The sequence below is a fragment of the Gopherus flavomarginatus genome, chromosome 1 (genome assembly GCF_025201925.1).
Source record: "Gopherus flavomarginatus isolate rGopFla2 chromosome 1, rGopFla2.mat.asm, whole genome shotgun sequence".
NCBI lineage: Eukaryota > Metazoa > Chordata > Testudines > Testudinidae > Gopherus > Gopherus flavomarginatus.
In genome coordinates this window covers 270,467,666-270,479,192 of record NC_066617.1, presented here as the reverse complement: position 1 = coordinate 270,479,192, position 11,527 = coordinate 270,467,666, and the positions used below count along the sequence as shown (strand labels likewise).

At 42.8% G+C, this 11,527-nt stretch overlaps 1 protein-coding gene across 1 annotated transcript; it reads right to left on the bottom strand.

Annotated features, from left to right (window-relative positions):
• Positions 1–1,693: 1,693 nt before the first annotated feature.
• ZIC5 (Zic family member 5) lies at positions 1,694–10,840 on the bottom strand. Its single transcript, XM_050949211.1, has 2 exons — positions 9,646–10,840; positions 1,694–4,404 (listed from the first exon to the last, which is right to left on the bottom strand). The coding sequence occupies exons 1-2, from the start codon at positions 10,838–10,840 to the stop codon at positions 3,959–3,961; spliced, it is 1,641 nt and encodes a 546-aa protein (XP_050805168.1). The 3' UTR covers positions 1,694–3,958.
• Between the last annotated feature and the right edge of the window lie 687 nt (positions 10,841–11,527).

Here is an 11,527-nt window from a genome sequence, read left to right as displayed (position 1 = left end):
CGTCTCACAGTTCTTAATACAAAGGTAGATGATTTAAACAGTGTTTGTTAGGAACACGTTTTGCCTAGAAAAGATGAAGTCTTTGATGATGGCCAACTTAGTGTCAATAAGTGGCTTTCTTTGAGACATATTCAGATGAGAACGTCTTGCTTGCCAATTGCCATAGAAATCTTAACACACCATGAAGATTGTCCAAGCGCCAAGCCTTCCGTTCTGGGCTAAATTACTTTGAAGTGGCGCAGGACGTGCACTGGTCAATTTTAACTCTATACACTGGACAGAGAACACTAGGAGTGGGAGATTGTGCGTTTTAAAGCAGAAAATAAGAAGGGGAAACTTGTTTTATACTCTCTATACAAGATTCTGCTCATTGTCAGATATCTTTTATCTTCTATATTTCCCATGAATGATTCATGTCTTGGTGGCTTTGTGTTGCCCTCCTTTTCACAAGAAACTTCATTAGAGAGCTATAAGTTTTCCCATTGATTGGAGCTCTCATTTATGAGTGTTTTTCTGCTTCGTATGTTGGTTATTGTCATTCTGCTTGAAACAACTCTTTGCAACCTGTTTCACCTTTACCACATTTAACAAAACTGACTTTAAAAAAACACTATAACCTTTTGGTGAAACTGTTATTGACATTTTGACCAGTCATTTTCAAGTATTGGGACATCACCTTCAAAATTGCTGAGCTAGCTTTAAAAAATAAATAAAAACAGAGAGAAAAATCTTCAATAATACTTATGTACAGATATAATAGTTTTATCTAGGTTTTTTTCTATAGTAGCTTTCACTCCGTTTTCATTTTCTGCACAGAAACTCATTGCTATATAGTGATATATTTTATGCAGCTTGCCAGAAGTTTTTTTGATGTAATCCCATAACATGATATAATATGTATAATATATAAATATATTAAATACAATGTTATATATAATGTTATGAGAATATTTATATAGTCCAGCATAATTTACTGTAGCACAATTTTTATCCCAGGATAGCTAACAATTAAACCATTCGATATTCTTGCATGCTTTATTTGTCATGAGTGTCGGAAAGGTCCAGCAAGCTATAACAAAATAAATACTAGTATTTTAACTGCTAGAATTGTCAATTTTGACTAGCTGTCATTAGAACTTTGGTTAGCTATCATTGCAGAAGTGAGATGTAACATAGCATATAATCTATCTACCTATCTATCTATATCTATCTATCTATTGTGTCTCTGGATGTAAAGATATTCGTAGAATGTCTCATTGTTTCATTATTAGGAGCCAAATCCTGCCATTCTTTCTCGCGATTAGCCCGGTTGGCTTAGATGGGAAACTACTCAGGAGAGTAAATATAGCAGAAATTGATGATGAATAATGGGGATATATAGTTAGAACTTCCCAGTACATACACATATTTGTTGACTGAAAATCAACTCTAAATAACAAAAAGAAACATTATTTACTTATATTTCTGTTGGAAATAATCACAGTATCTCACATGACCAAGAAAAATATGCTAACGATTTATATTATTGTTCTTCACTGGTGTGCTATGACCTGAGGTACAAAAGTATCTATCTATCTATCTGTCTGTCTATCTGTCCAGTGTTTGGTCTCTAGCTCTCTCTCATCTATCAGTAAAGCACATGCAATCCATAGAAAGAATATTTTTATTTATTTGCTTGATGATCATTCTTGCTTTCTTATGGTCGGGTTTACAGAGATGAAGGGAGTTTTTATTTAGGAGGCATCATGTGTCATAAAATTTATGGGCAAGTGTGTGACCTTATGTGTGGCACAGTACATACAAATATTAGTATATCCCTCAGTTTCATATTTTAAAACCCCTGTAATGTAGTAATGTATAGTGCAATCTATTATTGAAAATTTGTATAAATTAAACAATTCGTTATAAATCAGTAAGAAAATCATTTCTAACAAGATTATATTACAAAAATTACCCTTAAAAGTCCATACCTTACGTTATCAATTTCTATTTATTTGAATGGGCTTTGAACGTGAAAAAAAAGCAAATAAAATAGACTTTAAAAATTATTTTCTATTCAAGTTTTCTTCTTGTTTTTTAAGGAATGTCTGTATCTTTAAATTCACCATAACAATATGAAGACAATGTTTAAAGGCTTCCAGATTGACAGCACCATGCACTGTACTAATAACATAATATCTCTATAAACTATATATATATTATCACCAACACACTGCACAGAAGACATGCAGGAAGAGCTTGTTTTCACATTACATTGTTCATTCAAGTAAGCTGAAAAATATGATGATTTTTTTAAACAAACCACGGAATCATAAACAACAATCTATCACCAAAATTAATAATATAATTCTTTGGTGTGTTCTGTACTCTTCCAGAAAAGGATGATGTCTGAAAATAAATTAATTCAACTGTACAAAATAATAGCAGTCACATACAAGTTATTAACAATGACAAGACTACACTAACCAGTCACAGCACACAAAACAAATTTCTACAAACCCTGTGGGAGGGGAGGCTACCTGTTTATGTATTCAGGGTCTCTGAGGATAAATTAGTGCTCTTTAGTTTATTTGTATGATGTTTATGATGGACTAACATTTTGCATGGGAAATGTGTCATAGCAACCGCAAATAAATTGACTAAGAGTTATCGTCATAGTTCCCTGACCTTTTTCTCTAATAGCTTGACAGCGATGCCAAAGGTCATGCCCTCATCATTTTTTTTGCTCTAACTACAACCCTTTTAAATTTCAATATTTGTGACAATTGTTTTCCTGTTTTAATGTAACTCACCACTATACATGGTCATTTGAGGATTGCATGGGATGGGGGTGGAGGATGAATACAATCATGGTTTTAGATGTTGAAAACAATAAAGCATTTTCAAATGGGTGTCCACATTGGTATAAAAGGAGATTGATCGGTCTAAAATATCAGCTTTCACAACAGTATCACGGCTTCTCATACTTGAAGATTTTGAAGTAATAATGACTCTGATGTCCAACACACTTTTGACCTAACAACAAACTCCACTACATACATGGTCTGACATAGCAAGATGCAGGATCGTCTCTTTTAAACAAACTTTGCTAAAGGGAACAGAATTCACTTTTGAATTTTGTGTGCTATATTTAAAAAAAATCACAGTATCACAGTTGTCAGATAGCAGCGGTTTTCTTTTATTCTCCATTTTAGTCTCAGGACTCATAATGATACAAAATTGTGGAGAAATGTTAAGAGAAATGCTGCATCTTTTTTTTTTCTTTTTAAAAATCCATTTTCACATTGTATACAGCTAAGGGATAAGGAAACAAGCCTAGGTATAAAATATCAGATTTGGGTGAAACTTAAGGACTCAGAATAAAAAGCAAAAATTACAAAAGATCCCAACTGAAAGAGGGGAAAAAACATTTTTTTTAATATGTAACCAGTCCCAGATTTGTTGGAAATTCAGCAGGTGGTGGTGGTTTACAATTAAGAGGCCATTGCGGAATTGGGGCCTACTCAAGCTGTTAAGAAGCCCCCAGAATGACATCTGAAGTATTTAAGAGCCACTCCAGGAAATAGAGAGGCCCTATCAGCTTGCAGGCTACATAATGAACACTCTTCCTCTCTCTCTCTTTTAGAACTATTGCATTGGCAGTGTATAATCTTGATGAACTGATCTGTCCATTGAGCTCCCTTGGCATCTTCCCCATACCTGCAAACATGCCACTTGGTTCACTGAGATAGTCCAGCTTGGTATTTTCATTTATTATTTTTTATAAAAGGGTCCAAGTGTCTCAATTAAATTAGTTAAGTGTACAAACACCATAGGGTTTTATATACTGAATAAATAGCGGCGATTCAACATGATGGCAATTTTATGCCATCCTTTTCTTTCAAGCTTTGTGTCCTTACAGTTCAGGAGAATGATCCAAGTAGTCCCAAGTCAGAAACTTCTTCTTGTTGTTTTTCTTCTAATGGATAGTTCTGGTATCAGAGTTTCTATAAGCCTCTTCATCTTCAGATTCAGAGGATGTTACATTGCTGGAAGGTGTATGAAGGTTATTAGAAGCCCCACTGGCCTGACAGACATACCACTCATTGAGGTTAGTGACCTGAGGGGAAAGATTGGCAGAGCAGCCCCTGGCTGAGTCCTGGGCAGGGGACAGGGGAGCACCTAGGGGGGTTCCTGCAGACTGATAACCGTGAGATCCAGGTGTAGGAGAAAGTGGTGGAGACTTGCAGTGTATCTTCATGTGTTTTCTTAAAGAGCTGGGATGCGTGTAAGATTTATCACAGCCTCTGACTTTGCAGTAATATGGCTTATCACTCGTGTGGACGTGGGAGTGTTTCTTTCTGTCACTGCTATTGGCAAACTTCCTGTCGCAGCCATCAAATTCACATTTAAAAGGCTTCTCTCCTACAATTGAAAACATTAATAATTATCTTCTGGGGGAGAAATCCTAAATCTTGGTCACTTAATTTTCAGGTCCGAGCTATGGTTAGTTTAATAACAAACAACAACAGCACTAAGTGGAACATTTCACAGCTCTTATAAAACATGGTCCCCATGGAAAAATTCACTGCAAATCATCTCTGTGCTTGTCATGAGGAGACTCCTGATATGGCTGGGAAATAAGGTTATACCTGCCAGAGAAATCAAACTGCACTGGTGTCAAATGTATAATATTTGGTAAACTGTGAAATGTTAACTATGATTTTCAAAAAGACTCAGATAGAACCATGAAATGTCTACTTTTTCCATGCACAAATTCTCTTGCAAATGAAAAATTTAAATAATGCATTAACAAACAAAACTACCCCCATCAACACATTTGTCATCTAGACTGGCTTTGTCTATAGACTGGCACATCTTGTCCTAATCCTTTCACAATGGTTTATAGTATATGGAGAATCTTTCCTTTTAGGAAATACAAATAACACCTGTTTAAGCGCGTAACCATAACGTTGGATTTTTGCAGGCCATACTTTAAATGTAGACCAATATCTATCAACCTTTATTCACAATCTGCACGTTAGTGAGAATAATATACTGTAATAGCAATAGACAGTAATAATGACAACAGTAGACTGCTATTACGGTATCTATTTACCTGAGGCTAATTTGTGTCTAAAAATCTATAGCAAATCTATTTTAATAGCTTTATGCATTGCTTAACAGTTAAAGTGGTTGTGAAAATCAGCCTCAGGCCTTTTTGTCTGGCATACCTTTAAGTTCCACCGGGTCCTGTAATACAATACTTTGGTTCATGTGTATTTTGTTACATATAGCTGTGCTCCAGATAAACTCTTTCCCATAGTTCTTGAATCAGGGATGTGTAAATGCCTATTATTGAGATAACAGGGAAAAATGTGCCATATCATTTTATTATAAATGTAATATAATTTAGAAGAGTAACTTTTTCTCTCTCTCATATTACACGTGAATCTGATATATCTAAAATGCATAACATCATTACTGCAAACATTTGTTTAAAATGCTGAAGTTTTATGCCATATTATGTCTGATACATACTTTCATATATATTTTGTTCTACATTTTCAAAAATAACAATGTACTCTAGCCCCCACAATGGAAGCACTTCGATTTTTATTGAAGAAAACCTTGTTACTCACTATTTTTGTATAATTATATAATCTTACAATAAAATATTAATTGAAAACAAGCACACTTTTGATAACTATCGTCTTTTTTTTAATCAAGTCATTCAGTTTGAAATTGTTCAGATACATTTGCACTTAGTCACAACTATCAGCAAATATCTAGCTCCACACAAAACAAACACTATTATCTCTCTCCTACCCCAGAAATTATGCTGATTAAGAAAACCAATCTGGTACTTTTTAAATGCAGTTTTCGTATACACATAAGCGCTCGCGCATTCACACTTCCCACTGAAAAGGATTTCACAACATAGATAAACTCACTTTATCTGTTCATTTTATCTGAAAAATAGCAAATCCATTGGAAAATTTCGCTACATCTGTATTGTTTTACAAAAATATTAGGTTTACATAGCCGATTGTAATGTGCACTCCGGATATTCTTAAGAAAAGCTATTCGACAGATAAACTGATTTGTACTATTTGTATCAGACACAGGAATAGTTATTAAAAATTGGTTCCCTCAGTGTTTCAAAAAAAGAAAATGGTTCTTTCAAGCACACCTAGATTGCAGTGATCAAATATATTTGGTACTCTGACGGAGACTTTACGTCAGAGTTTAACCATTTGCAGATTGTTCCCGTTTAACATTGCTAGCTGACAAGGATTTGAAGATACACAAGTGCATCTTTGCAAAGTTCTTCCCGTGCATAAAACACAGTTGTGAAAACATTTGTTTATTTATTGCCAAAGAGTGATCATGCTAAACACTTTCCTATTGAGGGGCCACAGTTTTAAGCCATATGTTTCATTAACATTATGAAGCAAACATCTTCGGGGATCAATACAATATTTTGTTTGAGATAATGGATTAGTTACGCTTTACAGTCTTAACCTATTAGACCAAAATAGTTTGGGATCATATTGTCCAGTGCAGCTTAAGAAGGGGAGTGGGGAGGGAACAATTTAAATTATAGACATATTTCTCCTGTCTGGGGGCCTATAAGAAACGCACAAAATCCACTAATGATGAAACACAAAATTACTGTGGTTATTTTAAACAATGAGACTAAGAATGAATAATTAGTAAATCCTTAGGGCACTTCGACTACATTGTTGAATTAGATCTAAGTGGTAAACACAAGGCTACCGTAATGATCTGATCTTTTCATTTGACTTTCAGATTTAGGTCTTTAAAACAAGTAAATCTTCTACGCAGACATGTGTTTGCACGTTACGAGATGGTCTTGGCAAAGAGCAGCCTGGCCCGAGTGGCCTAAAATTAGCCCCTTTCTCCTTCCCTGGGCCGGGGTGTCAGCAGGTTAGAGGGAAGATTTTTTTCTCTGCTGCAGCCCAGAAGGGGCAGTTTGTCTGTTGCATCCTCCTTCTTCCTTTCTCGAAGGCTGCTGGTTTGCAATGGCCTGCCCGGTGGCTGCTGTGTATGTGTGTCAGTGTGTCTCTGATATCAGTCTGTGTGTCAGTCTGTGTGTGTGTGCGCCACTGTTCGGTGTGTGCCAGTATCTGAGCTTCTCGCACGCGCTCTCTGTCTCCATATCTCTGTGTGTGGGGCTCGGTATCTGTTTATATCTCTGTGTGTGTTTTTAGTGTGTATTTATTTATATCGATCTCTCCGCGTGTCTCTCTCCCTGTGTAAGTGTGTTTTTGTGTGTATTTATTTATATCGATCTCTGTGTGTCTTTGTATATTTATTTACAGCTGCGTGCCACTCGGTATCTATAGAGATCAGCCTCTTTGTGTATCTTTGTGCGTATTTACTTCTTTCTATACGCGCGTGTGCGAGCTGCTGTACCTCACTGTGTGCATCTCAGTGGACTGGAGTGCACAGAGATCAGTGATCGCGCGTGTTTCCCACTCTGTGCGTGTGTCTCCGTAAGTTTCTACAGCTGCATTCGGATGTTTCGCTGCTCTGCATTGGAGGCCACTATCCAGAGAAGCTGCAAGGGCCAAGGCCCAGCCGCCTCTTTCTCCAGCAGTGGCCCGCTCCCCCATCCTCTCCGGACAGTCGGACCAGAAAGAGAAGGCGCCTCATCCTTGGGCTCAACTGCCAGGAAGAGCTGACACCGAAAATTGCCCCTTGCTTTGTAAACAGGATGCCAGAGTGGGAATTAAACCCAGCGGAACCCAGCATTTAACCGGGATATACTAATATTTGTATGTACTGTGCCACACATAAGGTCACACACTTGCCCATAAATTTTATGACACATGATGCATTTAACCGGGGGAGCCGGTCCTGTGGGCAGCGACAAGGGTCAAGTCCGCAAACTCTGTTTCTAGCGGCGCTGTATTTTGCGCTCTGTCGAATGTTACTCCAGCTGCCCCCACACGGGAAAAGTTGAGAGCAGCGGTAGGAAAGGGAATGCGGATCCCGAGTCATAAATCTGAGCTCCCTGTTAATTGCAAAAAGGGAAACGTGCTCTGTGTTGTTCAGGGTTTCTTTGTACAAAGATAAATGAATAAGCCGCTCCGCTCTCTCTCCCTGCCTCCCCAGCCGCACTCCAACCTTCTGCTCACTGCACTGCAAATATGAGAAAGATCCCAAGCTGCAAATCATATTTTTAGGCTTTGGCACCATTCCCTTTTAATATGCAGGAGCCATCCCCATCGCCTTGCACTGTGACAGGGACAAGGAGCTAGTGGGGTGCTGTAAGTGCCGGCTCTAAGTTTTGTTTTCCAAATCATCGAGACAGATGGATACAGATACATTACAAAAACATGGTAGGGAAACAAGGATTCTCGGAAATGCCTGCAGCATTTCACTCTGTCCGCAATGCCATTAACAAAAAGCTGTCAGCCTGCCTGCAGGAGCAATCCTTCCTGGCTCGGAACTGAACAGCCCGGGCTGGGTGTCCTCATCTCTCTGCGCCTACATCTGAGCTCTTGTCTGACATATTCTGTAGATAAAATCTATAATCCTTTCAGCCACGGGCCATTTGGCTTTACACTGAAACAACACGTTGCACGTTGTCCGCTTTTCTTTTTGAAGCAACACACAATAAATCAAGAAAGCAATTATGTAAACTCAATTTCCTTAACTATCCTCCAAGGAATAATATTTGTGTACAACTATCAATCCCAACTTCGTTCATTTTTCTCAGATGTTTTTTTTAACCTTAAACGAAATGTCTATTTGTAAACCAACACAAATCCCATAAACAAAACCCTAGTGAGCGACCCAGTCTGACTGGGGATTTCCCTACAAGTGAAGGGTGTCCGTTTCTCCACATTTAACTCAGACATCTTCTTAAAATCACAACTTGCGCTGTGAAGAGGCTGCTTTGAAGTTTCCTCCTCAAAACAGCAATAAGAAACTTCGTTACACAAAGACATCCCAAAACCCACACCAAATGTTACTCATCTTGGAACCTCTAAAGGATAAGCATTTAACCAGGGAAACTCCCTATAGCTCAAGTCTTTCCACTGCCCCTAGCAAACACGTTTGCTTAATTTAAAGGGGAACTGCGCCCCCCTGAGCCCCCACCCCCCCACTTCAAATGAAACTTTGCCTGGGACAACCCTCCCATGCGTCCTTCGGTTGAAACCCTGCCTGGGACAAGCTCCCTCCAGGAAGCGCAGACGAGGAAACACCACCCGGGATTTTCGGGTGGGGTGGGATTTGGTCTGCAGTGGGAGATCCCCACTCCTCATCTTCCACGAGGGAAAGTGGGGCCTGGAGAGACTGGCCTTGGTCTTCACCTCCTCCTTCCTGGCGTGCTCTTTCCCAGGCCCTGCCTAAATTCCTAACTCTAGGTGTTTATCGGCTTGAATTTTTTGCTGCAGGTCTAGGGACTGGCTGTGCGGTTGTGTGTGTGCGCGAGAGACTGTGTGTGTGTCACTGTGTGTGTGTGAGAGAGACAGAGAGAGACGGTGTGTGTGTGTGTGAACGCGCCCTGGGTGCTCCTGAATTACTTATTCATGAAAAAAGTCACATGTTTGAATGGCCGCGTGATGAGAGGAGGAAGAGAAAACAACCCCACCAAGGGAGCTAGGCCGAGGGAGCGGGGGAAATACCCACCTGTATGAGTGCGCTTGTGAATCTTGAGGTTCTCGGAGCGGGCGAAGACCTTGCCGCAGCCCGGGAAGGGGCAGGGGAAGGGCTTCTCCCCGGTGTGCACGCGGATGTGGTTGATCAGTTTGTACTTGGCCTTGAAAGGTTTCCCTTCCCGGGGACACTCCTCCCAGTAGCACACGTGGCTGCTCTGCTCAGGCCCGCCGACGTGCTCCACGGTGACATGGTTCACCAGCTCGTGCATGGTGCTGAAAGTTTTCGAGCAGGGCTGCCCGGCGGCGCTGGGTGGCGGCTCCTGCTCCAGCCACTTGCAGATCAGCTCCTGCTTGATGGGCTGCCGCATGTACCGCAGGAAGGCCGCCGCCGCCGCCCCCGGGTGGTGGTGGTGGGCCGGATGGTGCCCGTGGCTGGCGGCCGCCAGGTTGACGTTCAAGCCCAGGGAGCCGTAGCCGTGCAGCGAGGAGGCGGCCCCGTAGGGCTCGGCCCGGCCGTACAGCTCCGCGGCCGCCAGCCCCAGGCGCATCTGGCCGTTCAGCGGGTGGTGGCCGCCGGGGGCCGGCTGCTCGTGCAGCGCCGGGAAGACCGGGTGGGCCGCGGCCCCGTCCGACGGGCCGTAGGTGCCGGCGGCGGAGATGAACACACCGTGGTGGGGGTGCGGGTGCGGGGAGCTGGCCGCGGGGTGCGGCTCCCCCAGCGCCCCGTGCATGGCCGCGCCGGGCAGCTCCCTCCGCAGGATGAAGTCCCTGGCGCTGCTGGTGCCGGCGCTGCTGGCGGCGTAGCCCGGGTGGGGAGCCGGGGGAGCCGCGCCGGCCGGGTAGCTGCTGACCGCGGCGGCTGTGCCGCTCTGGGCGGCCGGCGAGGCAAAGGCGGCCGCTGTCTGCGCCTCGGGATGCTGCGAGGGGCTGAGTTTGAGGACGCTCGCTTGGGCCATGTGCTCGGGTCCGAATGGCGTGAGGGCCACGCCGGGGTCACTCCCCATCTCCCCAGGGTGGAGGTGAGCGGCGGGGTGGGAGTGGAGGTGGTGGCTCCCCAGCCCCGGGAAGCCTGTCATATTCTGATGAGGATGGGGTTGAGCCGCTGCCAAATCCGCTAATCTCAGTGTCGGGTTCCTCTTGCTCAAAGGGGGCTCCATAACTACACAGTCCAGCCCATCTACCCTCACTGGTGTTATGTTTTTCCCTCTGCCCGCCTTCAAAAACATGTATATATTAAGCGGCTCTTTAACTTCTTTTGTCTCCGCTCCGAACTCCGCTTATTCCGTTCCCCACTCTGTCCTCCAGCGATTGGCAGAGCGCTCACCACATTTGAGCGGCACAGTGGGAACTAGAGTTTGGAAATGGCACTGGTGGGATTGGAGGGAGCCGAGTGATTGGCAGAGGCCAAGGCAGCGCGATTGGCTCCCTTTCAGGCCGGCTGCTCAGCGGGGACCCGCCCTGACGCGCTCTCCTCCTCTGGTTTCTTTCCCAAAGTTGGGCTGACCGAAAGTTAGTGGCGAACCTATGAGTGTGTGAGTGTCAGCCGGCGTGCCAAAGCCAAGCCTCTCATGCCGGCCGGCTACTCGCCTTGGAGAAATAAGGCCCTGGGATCAAACACGCTCTCACACACACTTAATCACGGGACACTGGGCTTCCCAGCCGTGCTGGGAAAGAGATTTTACGACTTAAACACACGCACACACACATGCACATCCTTATGGCTCGTTCTGCTCCCTCAGCAATGTGCTTCTGTGTTTATTTTCAGGCTGCAGGCATTTTTACTCCTGTGTTCTTCTGTTCAGCACAACCCTGCCAATTGGAACAGTTATTCAGGCAACTGTTGAAAGAAGCCAAGCCATTCGCTGAATAGGAGGAGATCGTTAAATTCCGGGGAAATAATGTCCTGATGCAGC

Bases quoted from the DNA above. Each gene is read 5' to 3' on its own strand.
- ZIC5 (XM_050949211.1), bottom strand. From the start codon at position 10,840: ATGTTTTTGAAGGCGGGCAGAGGGAAAAACATAACACCAGTGAGGGTA. The intron at 4,405-9,645 runs GTGGGTATTTCC...TTTCAATTGTAG, and splicing joins TCACAAGCGCACTCATACAG to GAGAGAAGCCTTTTAAATGT.